Source organism: Gorilla gorilla, chromosome 21, assembly GCF_029281585.2.
Source record: "Gorilla gorilla gorilla isolate KB3781 chromosome 21, NHGRI_mGorGor1-v2.1_pri, whole genome shotgun sequence".
In the NCBI taxonomy this organism is placed as follows: Eukaryota; Metazoa; Chordata; class Mammalia; order Primates; family Hominidae; genus Gorilla; species Gorilla gorilla.
In genome coordinates, this window is record NC_073245.2 from 49,963,341 (window position 1) to 49,981,599 (window position 18,259).

General features: G+C 38.9%; 1 protein-coding gene across 3 annotated transcripts in view; it reads left to right on the top strand.

Annotated features, from left to right (window-relative positions):
- CTNNBL1 (catenin beta like 1) overlaps positions 1-18,259 on the top strand; it is a 176,591-nt gene that overhangs the window by 70,512 nt on the left and 87,820 nt on the right. For all 3 annotated transcript variants that reach the window (XM_004062122.5, XM_055373497.2, XM_063702283.1), the window contains 4 exons: positions 2,308-2,399; positions 11,701-11,773; positions 12,010-12,068; positions 13,548-13,696. In XM_004062122.5, the coding sequence (XP_004062170.1) occupies positions 2,308-2,399; positions 11,701-11,773; positions 12,010-12,068; positions 13,548-13,696 (373 nt within the window). The remainder of the gene's footprint in view (positions 1-2,307; positions 2,400-11,700; positions 11,774-12,009; positions 12,069-13,547; positions 13,697-18,259) is intronic.

Consider the following 18,259-nt stretch of genomic DNA (forward strand, 5'->3'; position numbering starts at 1 on the left):
TTTAAGTCATTTTTTCTTATCACTTTTCTTTAATGGAACTGCAAACTTTTGGACCATTCTGTACCTTTGTAGGACATTTTATTTGAAAAAGAGTTTTTCTTTCTCTTCTTAGGTGTAGACTACCACGTAAACTGTGTTGTGAAATATTGCTACTACTTGGCTGTCCCTACATCAGATTTTCATTTAAGTGGATTCCTCTGTAGTATTTCTCCTCTTCCTTCTCCTCCTTGAATCTCCCCAGTCTTTCCTTTTGTAAAGTTGTTGAACCAATATCCTATTTAAAATTGTGTTTTGGGGGTAGCTCTCTTTATTACTGGTCACTGTCTTATAAAACCAGAGATGACATATCTGTAAACAGAGCTTGAGAAATGAACAAGGCCCAGTGGAAGCAGAAAATTTGATGAGATTAGATTTTTTTTTTTTTAGCTTGTGTACCACAGATTTCTATTGTAGTTCTGGACTCTGTTCCATGAGGATTATCATAAAGAAGGGGAAACATGGGCACCTGTGGGGAAGAGGAGGAACACAACCCTCTGTAATTTGGGTTGGCTGTAGTCTAGAGCCAGAATTTGGCATTGCCACTTGTTAGCAGAGTGCTGGATTTTGCGGTATCAAAAGTCTGTTAACTGACTGCTAACTGTTAATAAAAAGTACCAGCCTGCCAGTCTACAGAGATCTATTTGCAGCTCGGTCAGCTACTAACAGCTCAGGAGAGTCTTCCCTCTCTCTCGCTTATTGAGTGCCTGATGTTTGTCAGGCACTGTGCTAGGTACTAGGGTAGATTATGGTGAAGTAGGCATGGTTCTGCTCCTGACAGGGCAGACAGATAGGTGAGTCTTGAAAAGAAAGGAAAGACAATGCTGGGTGACAGACGGTATCATAGGAGTTAGTGAAAAGCACTGTGGGAATGAAGAGGAAGAGCCTCCAAATTGCTGGATAGGAGCAGCTAGCTCCTGTGCATGACTGTGGCTGAATATGAAGACAGGTGCATTTTGACAGGTGGAGGAGTGGGAGAAGGGCCTTCATGAGGGGAGTATCATTTGCAAAGTCATGAATGGGGCTGGGATTTGAGGAAAGACTAGAAATGGCCTGTGACAGTCAGAGGTGGGAGATGGAACTGGAGGAGTAAGTTTGTCCAGATAATGGAAGACCTTGTAAACCATGGCAGGAAGCTTGGATTTTGTTCGAGTGAACAATAGGAAGCCATCTAAAATATAAGAAGAAGAATAGGATAAAGTCATGGAAGATTAAAACGAATGAGTTGATTTTTGTAGGAAATGGCAGAAAGTAATTCAGGGTGTCGTAGTGCTCTTCATCTCTCAGGGTTTCCTTGGTCCTCTGCTCCCACAGCTTCGTGCTTCCCCTGCCTGGTCATCCTTTAACTTGCCACTGGGGAGGCTGATGTGGGCAAAGGAGTGAGAAAGAAGACAGGAGGTGTGGTGATTTCTTCAGCCCTTTCTCCTTCAAAATTCACACCCAGTGTGTTCTGGGTATTGTGTTTAGGGAACACAGAAGTGTATCTGTTTCATGCTAGTAACATATTCCAGGATACGGATTGGAAGGGGGGCTGAAAGAAATGAAACCATTTGATATTAAGGACTCTAGGTGATTAAAAAAAAAGAGATCTCCTTTTTCGTATCATAGTCATGCAATAACTTTTTTTTCCTCCTAATTTTTAATTTTTCTATTAAGCAACACTTTGGCTGTTGTAGGAGATAGCAGGACCAATTATATTTGCTTCCTAGTACCTGGGAGTTACCTCTGCCAGCATGGCCTTTCCCCTCTGTGCATGTTATTTTGTTCAATTAAAAAGACCATGCTTGCCTGCTTTGCAATATTCTTGCTTCCACCCGATGCAGGGAAATAGAACTGCAAATGGATGAATCAGGAAAGGAAGCGACTCTTGAGTTCACCAGACCCTGATTTTTCCCTAAGGCTTTTGCTTAGCTCCCTATATCTTTGGTTATGTGTTTCTGGGACTCATTAGGGACTGGGTGGGACTTCTTAGGCAGATACCCACCCTTTTGTGTGTTCTGCTCTAGTATTGTTCCCTATTAGCATGGAAAATCTATCACTTAGCTCTTTTGTGAGTTCCATCATTTTCAGTTATGAGTTTTACCTGTAGCATAACTGGAAGAAGAAAACCACAGCAACTCCCTGGTTAATCTGAAAATGACAACCCAGCATCTGGCTGGGAGTAGTGCAGGGAAGTGGGGAGAGGAATAACATGCCTGTCATGGGAAGCAAGCTTGTTGCAGATGGAAACAAAGTTGTCCTCCCAAATGACTGATGTCTGTCTCCCTTCAGCTATTGTGGAAAACATGGCTGAGTTCCGGCCTGAGATGTGTACAGAGGGTGCCCAGCAGGGTCTTCTACAGTGGCTGTTGAAGAGGCTGAAGGTGAGTTTGGCTGTGGGGAACTGCAGCTCACACCTGTCTTTGCTCTGGGCTTGATTGATGCTGGATTATTGGCATAGACTGTTATGCTGGGCCATATGATCTAGTTTGGGAAGCTTCTGGTACCTCTTGCTTCTTTCTTCTCCATTTTTGTTCGTTTTAAAACAAGAGTCTTTAAAAATAGTCTTTAGTACCTCTGAAAATACAAACGTTATAAATACAAATTCATGTGATACAAAAGGTATAAAACTGAAAAGATCCCCTCTGCTGATCCCTTGTAGTTCCACTTCCCAGAGGCAGTCACTGTTAACAATATTATATCCATTCTCTCAGAAATTTTCTGTGTATATGAGAGAGTGTGTGTTTCACAAACAGAATTATATAATATTTTCTTATGCAAGTTGATTTTCTCACTGAACTAATTATTGCCTAGTTAGTATTCCACTATGCTGATGTACCAAAATTAATCTCATCATTCCCACTGGTAAGTTTGTACTGTTATAAACAGTGTGGCTGTGAATACAGTAGTCCCTTCTTATCTGTGGTTTTGCTTTCTGCGTTTTAGTTACTCACAGTTAACCACGGTCTGAAAACAGGTAAATATAGTACTAAAAGGTATTTTGAGAGAGAGACCACATTCACAAAACTTTTATTACAGTATATTGTTATAATAGTTCTATTTTATTATTGTTGTTAATTTCTTACTGTGCCTAATTTATAAACTTTTTTTTGTTTCTTTGTTTTTTCTTTTGAAACTGAGTCTCACTCACTCTGTTGCCCAGGATGGAGTACAGTGGCATGATCTTGGCTCACTGCAACCTCCGCCTCCCGGGTTAAGGTGATTCTCCTGCCTCAGCTTCCCGAGTAGCTGGGATTACAGGTGTGCGCCACCACGCCTGGCTAATTTTTGTATTTTTAGTAGAGACGGGGTTTCACCATGTTGGCCAGGCTAGTCTCGAACTCTTGATCTCAAGTGATCCACCCGCCTCGGTCTCCCAGAGTGCTGGGATTACAGGCGTGAAACACCGTGCCTGGCCTATAAATTAAACTTTATTATAGGTACATATATAGGAAAAAAACATAGTAAATACAGAATTTATCTGTAGTTTCAGGCATCCACTGGGGGCCTTGGATCCTATCCCCCACAGATAAGGGAGGGACTGCTGTATAAAGACTTTTTAAAATATACATTTGTCTCAGTTTATCTGTACGATAAATTCATAGAAGTAGAATTGATAGGCCAAAGGCTATGCACCTTAACATTTTTTGTAGTATTGCAAAATTATTCCCACTGATTTATCATATTGCACTGATAAATCAGCTGCCCCACTGATTTAGAGTTATCTGTTTCCGTCTGCTTCTAGTTAATCTAGTTAATTCACTAGTTTCTAGTGAAAACTGGTATTATTTTAATTTGTAATTTTAACATCAAGTGAAGTATGTTGGCTTCTTGTTGATTAGCCATTTGTATTCATGTCTTTTAGCTTCATATTTATATTCTTTGTCCATATTTCTATTGAATTGTTCATTCTCTTAGCATAGTCCTTGTGATTGTCTTTTTAACAGTTAGTATTGTCTAATAGAGTAAATGAGAAAAAGAAGAGGCAAGAGCTCCTCTCAGAACAGTTTGAACCAAAGGTGTGATGGGAGGCAGTTTGGAACTGCTTATATGCTATCGAAATGGCCCTCGGGCAGGCAAGGATCCTAACTTTTTGGTGAGAAGGAGGCACTTGTTTGTAACTAAAGTAATGCTCTAAGTAATGGCCTTGCTCTGCTTCAGAATGTCACAAGCATCCAGAAAGTCTGGGGTGTATCAGGTCAGATTTGTCCTCCACTGTCTTGGCAGGGCTAAAGGAGAAGGTTCTGCCTAAGATATCATATGCTGCATGGTTTTCTCCGTTTCTGACACTCTAGTCTTCTCCAATCCTACTTATTCAGCCATTTGTTCCCATTAAATCTGTAACCTTGATTTACGTAACATATTGGCCCAAGGATGCTCAGCTAGCCCAGCTGCTACCATCAGTATGAGCACATTTGCCTAGCAGAGGTCAGTAAACTCTAACTCCCTCCAAACCCCATCCCTCTTGCCTTTCAGTCTTGCATCCAGCAAGTAGTTAATTCAGGCATTGTCATTTGCAACTTCCTTTTGACCTCCTCTCTTGAGTCTAAATATCCTTTGGTTTTAGAACTAGACTTGTTTCTCATTTAATTTCCTTTACATCTCTCTAAACTCAGTTTCTTCTTTCCTCAGTATTCAACACATTTTTATTCTCTAAAGCCTTGAGACATTTTGGGAACAACGAGTGGAGGAGAGGAAAGTAGAGCACCGAGTTTTAAGGGGATGGCATAGATGTCAGGGACCTGAGTTGTTGGGGGAGTAGCCACACGTTAGGGACGCAACCTTGAAATATACAAAATAATTCAATAGTTTTTTTGTCTCTATTATGTCGGGACAGATTTTTCCAAGTTACTTGAGACTTAATACTGATTCAGGGATCTTCATTAAACTAGAATGTCTTCTGCCAGAGTCTTTTATTTTTTAATTGGTAACATAGGAAGGGAAATTGACTTTTGAGTGTTTGGCTTGGATGCCGTTACCCTTATGATCATGATGAAGGGGCCCATTTGATAGTTTAGCAAGCTATTGACTCTTGCCACATAGGCACTGCATTGATGTAATCCTCGGGGCATAAATAGCCATGTTGCTGTCTCTGAAACAGTTTTCAGGCTTTTAGTGATATTTAAACATCAAAATGCTATTTGGGTTTTTTACTGGTAAGCAAGTGCTTTTAGAAGAAAACTGTGCTGCCCAGGCTTAATTAATTCTTTCATTAATGAGTTAATGAAATAAAGTCCTGCTTAAGGGTGAGGCCAGCAAGAGGGCATGTCCTTCGCAGCAATGCCTTGCTCTTATTTCTCATAATCTGGGGAATGTTATAATCTTCATTCTCTTCAACATCGTGGTGACTCTTAGTGAGTACTGGACCCAGATCCTGACTTTCCCTTATTAGCTGTGTAATTGTGGGTAACGGCCTCTTAACTTTTCTGGCCTGTTTTCTCCTTTGAAAAATGGGGATCATACTCCCTGCCCTTCCAATCTCACAGGGTTATTGCGAAATCAAATATGATAATGCTTTTAAATTGTAAAGATGTTATAGCAGTGGGTTTCAGCTGGGGGTTTGTATTAAGATCACCAATGGAACTGAACAAATACAGATTGCCACACTGTACCCTAGACCTACTGTCTCAGTCTCTGTCTTTGGTATATTTTAGAAAGGTTTCAAACACATGTGATTCTAATGTACAACTCTCACTAAGATCCACTTGTCTCTGGAAATGTGGACCTTCTTGTTAACCATTTTACTCTGGAGACTAATTTAAGAACTCCATTTTCACTATGCTATTACCCATTCAGAAACTTACCTGGAGTGATGCTGTGCCTTCTACATCGGATCCCACCTTCTCTGCCTCTTACCCTGGCCCAGTTTGACCTTTTCATTTTCCAGTTTTGAAACATTGGCCTTTGTTACCTTTTAGATACCTTTTTTTTTTTTAAACCTATCTCCTGCTCTGCAAAGGTCAAAATTATCTTGACCTCTGTGTCTGGCTTTGTTCATACTCCCAACTCTACCAGGAATGACTGGCTCCTCTCTTCCATTCGTATTTCTAAATTTTACACACCCTTTGTGAAACAGCTTAAATCCCTAATCTTCTGTATAGCCTCCATCACTTTTAGAACTGAAAGGAAATCTGTAAGTTCTGTTGTAGATAAAAAATTTAAAATTGAGACCTATCGATATTAAGTGCCTTGCCCAAAACCCTGTAGCTATTTAGAGATAGAGCTAGGATTAAGACCCAAGCCTCCAGAATTTTCTTCATGCCCCCTTTCCATAGTACTTTGCCCCCGGCCTATACTGCCCACTTTCTTTTATAAAAAATCAACCCCTTCATCTTTTTCCAATGGGTTCTCTTGCAAGAGTTGGCCTATCTGGGTTCTAGCATCTACCCGTAACTGTGTGACGCTCGCCCTCATGGAGCATCTTCTCTCCATCTGTAAAGTGGAGATGACTCCATCACCTGGCCAACTTGAATATTCTTATGTGTGCTGATTTTCTTTCTCCAAATATCTCTAAATTTTATAATTACAAGGAGCATGTCTCTGTCATATCTGTACCTCCTCCCAGCTGTTCTCAAACTGTGGTTCCCAGCCAGGAGCATCAGCATCACCTAGTGCCTTGTTAGGCAAATTCTTGGGTCCACCCAGACCCACTGAGTCTGCAAAGTTGGAGTGGAGCCTGGTAGTCTGTGTTTGTTGCTGTTGTTGTTGTTTTTGTTGTTTTTGAGACGGAGTCTCGCTCTGTCGCCCAGGCTGGAGTGCAGTGGCGATCTTGGCTCACTGCAAGCTCCGTCTCCCGGGTTCACGCCATTCTCCTGCCTCAACCTCCTGAGTAGCTGGGACTACAGGCGCCCGCCACCACATCCGGCTAATTTTTTGTATTTTTAGTAGAGATGGGGTTTCACCGTATTAGCCAGGATGGTGTCGATCTCCTGACCTTGTGATCCGCCCGCCTTGGCCTCCCAAAGTGCTGGGATTACAGGTGTGAGCCACTGCGCCCGGCCCAGTCTGAGTTTTAATAAGCCCTCAAGATGATTCTGATGTAAGCTGAAGTCTGAGAACCAAGGTTCTAGAGTAATTATGTCTAGATTGCTTGATAAAACCTTACGATTTGACTGGTCATCTCATATTTATTCAGTAATCCTTGAGTGATTCTTAAGTGAGTGGCACACTGGTGACAGCATTCTAGTGTTGGATTTCTCCTTTTTGTACTGGTAGCCTAGCAGTATATAGAGATATTCATGGATCTCTTCATCCAACAAATCAACCCCCCGCTAATTTATTCTTATGAGGATAAAAACCACTGCAGATGATTGCATTAAATGGATTAACAGGTAAGTAGATAACAGTAGTGTGAGAGATGCTGCATCACAATTAATGTTTTTAATGGGGAATACAAGCTTATTAAGATATTACATACTATTGAAAATAACAGCAAAACCAAGTATAAGATTTCCTCTTGTTACCCAGTTAAATCAATGCTTCAGAAACAGTTGCAGCGTTCAGTTAAGTTATATTACATGTACAACTGGTTGATGCTAAAGTTCTTAGCCTCTATGACCAGAGGTTGGGATTTTGTAGGGTACAATCTGCTTTGACAATTGTACAGAGCTGTAGATATGTCTGAACCTGCCCCATGTGTTCCAGGTAGCAGAGGTGAGCTACAGATATAACCTGCAGCTTCTGGCTGTGAGTGGTAGCATAATTGTTTTGTACTTTCCAGAAAAGCAGCAGCTCCCAAAAAGGTGAAGTGTAATTTTATTCAAGGCTAGTACATGCTGAGTACAAACCTATGCATGACTCTATAATTACTCTGACAGCTGAAAGATTTAAGAGAGCCAGGCTCCTGGATAGAAGAGAGCCCTGCAAGTTCCAAGTCCCGCTGATTAACTTTGCAAAATCCAAGAGACTATACCTGCTAAGTAAAATCTCCTTTCTCCTGATTTTGAATAAATATCTTTGAAATTTGGCAGTTTGGTATTGTGCAATCTCTGGCTGAGATTTAAACAGAAATAAAATATGCTTTGTAAGTTTTGTCTTTGGCTAGACATGAAAGATTACTTTCCTTTCTTCCCACCTGGCCTAATTTCTTCTATTTCTTTTCTACCAGATTAAAACATCATCATCATCATCATCACTAAGTTTTCATCATCTGATATGAGTTTCATGTATTGACTGCTCACTACATGCTAAAGTATTTTTCTAGAACCTTCTTCTTTCTTTCCTGTCTTTTTCTTCTTTTTCTTTCTTTCTTTCTTTTTTTTTCTTTTTTTTTTTTTTTTTTGAGGCAGGGTCTCATGCTGTTAGCCAGGCTGGAGTGTTGGTGCCATCACTACTCACTGCAGCCTTAACCTCCCAGGCTCAAGTGATTTTCCAACCTCAGCCTCCCAAGTAGCTGGGACTTCAGGTGCACACCACCACACCCGGCTAATGTTTGCAGTTTTTTGTAGAGATGAGGTCTCACTATGTTGCTCAGGCTGGTCTTGAACTCCTGGGCTCAAGTGATCCTCCCGCCTCAGCTTCCCAAAGTGCTGGGAGTGCAGGTGTGAGCCACTGCGCCTGGCCACATACATTATTTCTAATCCTCACAAACAGCCCTGCCAAGAGGGTGCAGCTATCCTCAATTTACAGATAAAGAAATCCCAGAGAGAGAGGAAATGGTGTTGCCCAAACCACATGGGAACCACATGGGAGAGCCTGTGAGCATTGGGCCTTGGCATCTTTGAAGCCACCTCCTCTTGCCAAGCTGCTTCCCAGCTGGCACTGCTTTTAGGTTCTGAAGCACTGCAGAGCTCAGCGTTGGGGAGTTATCGGGCCTCATCATTTTGGTTTCCTGATTAGAGTCTTCCTTCATGCCAATTTCTCAGTCAGAACTTATATTTTAATTTAAAAATGATGAAGTTATCAGTCTGGTTTTTAAAAACTTACTTTGGTTAAATTGGAAACTCTTAGTAGTGTCTTACAGCAAAAGGTGGAGATTTCCTGTGGAACCAAGAATTCTCAGCAGCAAGAAACTCAGCTGGTCGGTCCCTGTTATGTATACACCAGTTCCCTTAGTACAGCCACTTCATGAGGAAGATATTAATTTGGCCAGTCTCATAGCTGGTAACTGTTAGAGCTGAGATTCTAATGCAGATATTTCTGGTTATGGTTGTCAGAAAAACTTGTGGTACCTACTGTGTGTTAGGTACTTTCATATTATGTTTTTAAATTCTCATAGTAACTCTCCAAGTAAGTGGGATTTTTTTCTATTTCTTTTTTTCATGTCAGTGCCCTTAATCAAAAAAGTGCTATTTTTTATTTTCATTTTACAGATGAGGAAAGAGAGACTGAGAATGTTTCTTGGATCATAGATTCCCATTGTCAGCTCACGGCATTCTTAGTGTCTCAGTAATTCTGTTTTTACAGCACCGCTATGCCAAAAAGTACCTAATAGTCTCATTTATTAAGTAGTTATGTCCAAACCATTTAATATATATTTATGTCCTTACAATTTATTAGCCATTTGAGAAGATAATACACACAAATTGAAAGAAAAAATATTTTTATTTCATTCTTAAATATCATAGTTACTTCCTAATGGTATGTGTGCCTTTTGGTACTGCTCAAATCCTTAAACCTTAGGATCAGATTGAACGCCACGACCATCATTCTGATTTCACATCGATTTTCACAGTTATTTTTGTCAGAGCAGCTTTCCAAACGCAGCTCCACAAAGATATGATGTCACCAGAAGAAATGTAACTTGAGCTCCTGGTTAATGCAGTGTTCAACAGATGTCACATTTCACTGTGTTCTCCTTGAAAATTTAACATATCCTGTGGTGAATTCAATATGGCACCCCAGTTGCCACAGCGCAAAGTTGGAGAACTGCAGATTTGAGTCAACCTTAGGTGTGTCTAATGCCAGATCCGTGTTTTATTTTCCTTTTTTAAAATTTGATGTTTCTACAAAATTAATTTTAATTCAGTGTAAGGTTTTTAAATGCCACAACAGTGGACAGAGTTCAGATCTAAGTTACCCCTGTTTGTTCTCTTGCTTAATTCTGTGTCTTCCCTATAGCAGGTGCCTAATAAGTATTTACTGAAAGGAAGAAAAACTCCCCCCAACTTGAAAACAGGAGCTTACAAAATTGAATAAAGGACAAGAGGCATTAGATCCACAGAAAGGCCATGGCTCTAGTGACCTACTGTCTTTTGGCTTCTTTCAGTTAAGTGTCTTGTTTTAAACAAGAACCATGGCCCTTGCAATGCTAATGTATAAGTTGGTGTGGCTTAAGTCTTTTAAAATATAATAGCAGTACTTGGAACTTACATAATTTGAGTGGGAAATTTTATTCGCAAGTCCTTGATTTTGATAGAGATGCTTACTCCTTGGCTTTTCACCTTCATGTTTTGATTTTTGTTAATATGAAACCATTTTTCTTAAAGTGAAACATACCATAGGTTGCATTTAAGCCCTGACTATTATGCTGAATTTCTTGAAACAAGGCTTGAAGCTTGCCCAGGGAGCATACCTTACATTTAGCACATGTAAGACCTTGCATTTATAGATCTTTTAACCTAAGATGGTCATACTTGGTTGACCTCCTGAAACCCTGTAGGCTGCACTTAGCTTGATGAGGAAGATGTGCACAGAAAACTGAAATGATACTGAATATTGCTTGATTAGGTACAACTCTTCCTCTTTAAGTATAAAACCAATATCTAAACAGATCTGTGAATGGCGGTAAGGTGACGGAAGTGTTAGTTCCAAGATAAACACTTCCCTTGTCTTTTCCAAGTACAGAAATTCTTTGTCATTTCAAAAACACAGATAGGTAGCAAAGGTTGCTGCTGATTAATAGTCATTGTTTACATGCCTGCATTTTAAGGATCATGGGCACCATAAATAAAAACACATCACTGAGACTCGCTCCTCTCTATGCACCTTTATCCAAGGGGCAGTGATAATGGTGAGATATTTAAGTCTCACTACCGAAGCAACACTGAGGACAGCCATGAAAGATAGTCTGTGCAGTAGATGTGTCCCCTCTGAAACTTCCAAATAGCAGAGCATGCAGCGGGGAAAGAATTGTGGGTAGTAATTTGGGTGTTAAAATATTAACACATTTTTGCATATTTAATGTGGTTTCCGTTTTAAATAGTAGGCAGATTATGGCATGCAAGCAGATAAGTTTATGATTTCAAATTAAATTTTAAGCATTAAAAAAATCCAGAAGGAACTACTTTGTGATAAATACATTCAGTTAATCAAGAATTGCTTTCTTCTCTGCTCATATATTAACTAATTTATAGCCTAATTTCATGATTGTAACTTGTGAATTAAGCTTCATGGTGAGTTTTAATCTTAAAAGTTCAAAACTCTCATTCATCTAGTTCACATTTGGGTACTATGGGCTAGACATATATAATCTCTGGACTCAGAATGGGAAATCTTGGAAGTCTTCACCGAGGAGGTAACCTTAATACCTGGGCATTAAGAGTGTGAGAGCCATTGTTTCAATCTGTCACTTTACTTGGTTCTGGTCTCTCGAGAGCAGAGGCAGACGTTTTTACCCTTAAGTGCCTTTTCCTTTTCTAACTTCTGCTTCTCTCTAACTCAGATCGTAGTACTTGTGAAAAATTTGTCCTGGGGAAGGAAGCAAGATCCCTTAACATTTTTCTCATTTCTCCTATTTCCCCATAGGCAAAGATGCCTTTCGATGCCAACAAACTGTATTGCAGTGAAGTGCTGGCCATATTGCTCCAGGACAATGATGGTGAGGCGCCCTCTCAGTATTGATATTCTGTTAGGATAGGAGCCAGGCTTGTTTCAGATCATGACAGCAAGCTCTCTTGCCTTTGGCATCCCCTTGCTCTCCCTCTCACTCCCTGTGCTGCTTTTGTACTCTGTCAAGCTGTATTGATTTTGTTTGCTGATGTATCAGTGTTAGACGGCTGTAAAATCTGACAGTTAGGTTCATTTTTTTCTTCCTCTATTTTTTTCCCCTTTTAGAAAACAGGGAATTGCTTGGGGAGCTGGATGGAATCGATGTGCTTCTTCAGCAGTTATCCGTGAGTAATTCTTATGCTTCCTGTCTGCTGTAAGATACATGGTCTGCTTTGAATGGGAGGTGGAGCTGGAAACTGTGGGAAGGAATAAGCCATGTGCTGCAAGCCATATGGAGCATGTTGGCAGGTTTGAGGGTTATACGGAGGGACATGGTTTGCCTCCTTTTCATAGTCATTTGCTCTTTATGACCAGACATCACTGTGTATCAGATCTGAACTTTCTTCATCTTCTGATATGATATTGTCAACTCAAAAAAGATGTGCCTCATGCTTAAGTGTGTATGTTCTGGACCAAGCATACCAAATTATTTTCATTTGACCCACTCCCAAGATTATTCACCAACCTTCCTTTCAATATGCTGTGAAAATGGAGTATGTTCATTTAGGATCTGAATAAGCTCAAGGAGTACAAGTTCCACTGCAGTGGGATGGGGGTCAAGGGGAGGATAGGGGAGGACGTGGTGCTGAAGGCTGGAGTGAGAACTTGGAAACTGCCATTTTCTCACTGTAAGAAATGTAAATCCAGTTGAAATGTTATTCTGCTGGCATTCTGAAAATGCTGTTAAGATTTCCTCTTACAAGTTTTAGCTGTGTTATTCTAAAAACAGGACTGAAAATAGATCATTTGGATAAAATCTTAAGAGTGTTGGGAGAGTCTGAGATGTCAGTTTGCATACAGCTTCCATCTTGGTGCCAGCAGCCTGAGTGTCTTGGCCTCCACCCCAAAAATAGAGCTTTGAAATGTGAATCTGTTTCCAGTTCTGGGAAGGTGCTTAGTCCTTTTCCTGTGAGATTATTGATCTTCTTGTAGTAGACTGTATGGGTATGCATATACAGTTTAAAGGCTTCTCTTAACATGCCTTACATCTCTGGCAAAGAGAAAACTAATGCTGTAAGCCCTTTCCATGAATTAAAGCCCCAGCTCCCCTGTGAGGGAATTCAGTAGCCTTGGTTGTCAGGAAATGCTTCCTTATATTGAGCCATGATTCAGCCCTCTGGATTGTGGTTGCTTTTAGAAGGGAAAGAAATGAGATATGGTTGGGTTGGGCAAGTGGAGGGCTTTGAGGGGAGTTGGCAAAGTTGTTTCTCATCCTGGATAATGATTTCAGGGGTGTTCACTTCATTCATTTAGTTTTATACGTCCTTTATGGAGTTTTTCTGTATCTGTGTTATATTTCACGATAAAAAGATTTTGTTTTTTATTGGGTTTTGGTTTTTAAAAAAATCTGCTTGCCTGGAATTGTCAATTACTGATGGACCCAGTGGTCAGTTGAGTGTTTTGGCTTTTCTTTTTTGCATGTATTTAATATATGTGAATCATTTAGTTTCTCTAAAATGGAAACTGATGAGAATTTTGTTTGGTGAGCTTCTGTTTCCTCAGTCATAGAGTTATGACCCACAGGTTTTAGGAATTGTTGGATGGAGGCTCATGAAAAGACGTTCTCTTACGGCTCTGTGCTTTGTGCTGTTTTTGCTTGACAGGTATTTAAAAGGCACAATCCCAGCACGGCTGAGGAGCAGGAGATGATGGAGAATCTGTTTGATTCCCTCTGCTCCTGTCTAATGCTTAGTTCCAATCGTGAGCGCTTCCTGAAGGGCGAGGGTCTTCAGCTGATGAATCTCATGCTCAGGTATGTTTCGAATGCCCCAGTTCTCCCATCTTTTTTGCCTGACTTTTCACTGTTAGCCTGAATTCAAGAGCATGTAGCTATGATCATTTATTCTGTTGGGTTTCCTAGACTTTACCCTGAAGAGTAAAGTCTTCAGGCATGGGGATGTGTTTGTGTAGGTATGTGGTCTTTCCTAAAGTTAGAGTAGATGAATAAAAAGTATATTGTGTTCTGTTTGTGCCCTATTGTGGTGGTTGCTAATATGTCCACTCCACTGAAGGACATTGGTGTTTTTCCTCTCCTTCCCATAGTGTGTTAGTTTTGGGGAAATCTAGCCATTACTTCTAAACTTGAACTAATTTTCTGTATATATCACATAGATCTATCTATGCCATATGTTTGTATTTTTATTGAAAGCAGCGTATCATTCGTATTTTTCACTCCTCATTCAGTAATGAGTTGTACATGTGCTGTATGCCTAGCTTAGGAAATATGAAAATGTGCAAGACAGTTCTAGAAACTTTTATTTATAGTACTTTCCTTGTGTGTCTTATTATTTATACGCTAATTCCTGAAAGTGGATCTTATATTAGTTTCACAGTTATTTTATGGAATCCTAAAGTTAGAAGCAAAAAGGGGAGAGGAAGCTTATGTTGATAACTCTTGAGACCCTGTCTAGGAAGGGGAGTAGAGAAGTGTGTGGGGGAAGGCTGAGGGGATAACCAGACTGTGGTATAGGGTCAAGGGACTTTAAAAAAAAAAATCGAGCATGTTTATGTGGTTGGAAGATTCTAGTCATTATGAATTGTGCCCTACAGAAGGAGCAAGTTGAGATTTAAAAAAAAAAAAACAAGAAAAAAAGAAATGGAGCCAGAGTCTGCTGTCTTAAAACTTCAAGTTTACTGAAAGTTCTGATGAACTAAGATATTTCTTTGGAAAGGTTTTTCATAAATGTGATATATATTTGTTAAATAGAATTTAGAATACTAACATATAAAACTGCTATTAAAACATTGACAAGGTGCTATGTTAAGTACTGGGCATACACAGAAATAACCTAAGACAGAATTTCTGTTTCCACAAAGTTAGGAAAACAGTTCTGTGAGCTAAACACAGCCTGTCTTTGGGTGTATATTTTCTTCTAGTCTTTTTTTCTATAATTTTTAACAACTTTTTAAGCCTGCCACACATACGATTTTCTGTATTGCTACATTTCAAACATAAGATGCTGTTTCCCATGCTGTGAATAATCTTCATGAGAGTTTTCAGTAACTGCATCATGGCCTCTAAGGGACTGTAGCTTACTTAGTATTCTTCTGTTGTTGGCATTGAGGATATTTCCAATGTTTTGCCGTTATAACAATGGTCACTGTGGAATCACAGTGACCATTTTTGTGTTTAAAATGATGTTAGGATTATCCAGGTACAGTAAGTCCTCACTTAACATCATCAGTAACATTCTTGGAAACCACAACTTTAAGCGAAATGATGTATAATGAAACCAGTTTTTCTGATCATTGTTAAAACAGTGTTATTTGAGGATCTGACCTCCTATATCCCGTTTTACTTAAAGTTGCCATTTCCAAGTCTATCTATGATGTTAAGTGATGACTTACTGTGTATATTTCTAAAATATCTTATCTTTAAAAGGCTTCTGGAGGGCTGGAGGCACAGTAGACCTCTTCATTTGTCCAGTGTGTACCAGACCTTGCGTTGACCAAAAGTCTTCCTTTGAGGAATTGCTTTTAAAAACAATTAAAAAAAAAATGCAGAGAGGAGCATGAGAAATTACTCAGAGGCCTTTTGTGTTTAGCTGATTTTTGCTAGCTTTACTCTCTTGAGTCTTTTGTTTATCTCCCTTACCCTTCTAATTTCTTGTCCTTTTGTTGAAATGACCCACCTTCTCTCAAGTAAATAGCATAAATAGAAGATGCATTTGGCTTCTTGGATCTTCTAACCTTAACACAATGTTCTGAAGGGACTTTTCCTTAAGCTTCTTAAAGGTCTGAATTGCCAGTGTCTTTGGTTGGTTGAGTGCAAATATGAAGTGATATATTTCTGCAGCATATGGCTTGGTATTGCATAGCAGTGGGGAGCTGAATAAATAACCAGAAATATGGATTATTCAAACAGGAATGCTGAGATTCAGGGAGGCTAATTAAAAGAGAGCTCCAAAAAACTTAGAAACTGTACCTCTCTAGATCTCCTAACTTTTCATTTTTGAATGCTGAAGTTGCTGTTACATTCATTCTTTGGCATTAATTAGCTATATTAGCAGATTCAGCATTTCCTTTTTTCTCTTTCCCATACTCTTTGTTCTGTGTTATTTTTCTTCAGACTCCCAAATGGAAAGTTTAATTGGGATGGAATTTTTTTTCCATACTGTAGTCACCCTTTCTGATCTTCTAGTAAGAGCTGCCAGGTGGCTCTTTGTCTAGAGAGAGTCTATTCAAGACTATGAAGCTGTAACACTAGAAGTTCAGGAAAGTTTCTGTGGTTCCATTGCCCCTAAATATAGATCTTTACTTTGACTCAGTCATTCATCAGACAGTTGTGAAATGCCCACGTGGAGAGGTGGCAGTATGGAGCAGGGTGGAAGAATGGGCCTGGGACTTGTAAGTGTGGGTTTGGAACATGCTCTTTTACTTACTAGCTCTGGATATTTGGTGGGTTACTTTAACCTTTGTGACCTTCTCACCCTCAGTTTTTCATCTGAAAACTGGCACTAATAATACCAAATTTACAGGTATTTTGGCAGAATTAAACTATATAAAGTATCTGAGAGAATTCTACAGTTGCAAAACACTGCTAAGGTACTATGTTAACTTTCTACGTTAAGTGCTAGGTTTATACAGAGATGAACAAAACAGGGTTCCTGCCTCCAAGAAGCTCAAAGGCTAGTGAGGGATGCACACACTAAATAACTATAATATAATTTAATATGGTGACGCTTCAGGAGAACAGTTACTTTTGCATGTATATACTCAGTGAATTTTTTTCCTTTCTGATTATTGATGAAGAAAGATCACAAACAAGATACTCATTGATACATACTCCCTCCTTCCCACACATATGTGCAGACACACACAAGCATATATTCACTACCAATTTAATATTTTTATCTACTTTATTGAGGCATAATTTTTATACAGCAAAATGTACGCATTTTAAGTGTACAGTTTTGACAGATGTTTCCACCACCACAGTGAAGATGTAGAACAGCACTATCAAGTCGAAATGTAATGTGAGATAGGTAATTTTACATTTTGTAGTAGCTACCACATTTAAAGGGTTAAAAAAAACAAAAATAATTTTAATAATGTATTTTGTTTAACATAGTAAGTCAAAAATTATTTCAACATGTAATCAATATGACAAAATTATTAGTAAGCCATTTCACATTCATTTTTTGAGACTAAGTTTTCAAAATCCAGTGAACATTTTACATTTACATCCCAATTCAGATGCCAAATTTTCATCAGAATGCTTGATTTGTATTTAGATTTCATAAAATTTAGAGTTGAAAACATAGATTCTCATACTTAAGTTTGTCCAAAGATACTTAAATGTTTTCCAATAAGTCCAGTATCAATTTTTAAATTTTAAACTGAAATTTATTTAAATTGTATTTAAAATTTAGTTTCTCAGTTACAATAGCCACATTTCAGATGCTCAGTAGCTACACAGTGTCTACCATATAGGATGATGTATATACAGATTCTTTTTATCACTCCCAAAGGTTCCCTTGCATGCCGCCAGGCCTGGCTAATTTTTTAAAAATATTTTTGGCAGAGACAGGATTTCACCATGTTGCCCAGGCTGATCTTGAACTCCTGAGCTCAAGCTATCCACCTTTCTTGGCCTCCCAAAGTGCTGGAATTACATGTGTGAGCCATTGCACCTGGCCAAATGCCTCCTTTTTCATTTCCGTTTTTTATTTATTTGATCCTCTCTCTTTTTTTCTTAATCTGGCTAAAGGTTTATTGATTTTGTTTATCTTTTGAAACCTAACTTTTCATTTTGTTGATCTTTTGTATCTTTTTTTGTTTGTTTCATTTATTTCTGCTCTGATCTTTATTATTTCTCTTCGTCTACTAATTATGGGTTTGGTTGGCTCTTACTTTTCTAATTCTTTAAGATGTATTGTTAGGTTGTGTATTTGAAGTTTTTCTACTTTTTTGTTGTAGGTGCTTATTGCTATAAACTTTCCTCTTAATACTGCTTTTGTTGTATCCCATAAATTTTAGTATGTTGTGTTTCCATTTTCATTTGCTTCAGACTGTTTTAATTTCTTTCTTAATTTCTTCATTGGCCCACTGGTTATTCAAGAGCATATTGTTTAATTTCTGTTTGAATAGTTTCTGGAATTCCTCTTGTTATTGATTTCTAGTTTTTTTCCATTGTGATCAGAGAAGATACTTGACAGAATTTCAATTTTCTTGAATTTTTAAAGAATTGTTTTGTGGCCTAACACATGAACTATTCTTGAGAATGACCCATGTGCTAAGGAGAAGAATGTATATTCTGCAGCTTTTGGATGATATGGTTTGTCAGTATCTATTAAGTCCATTTAGTCTATACTGC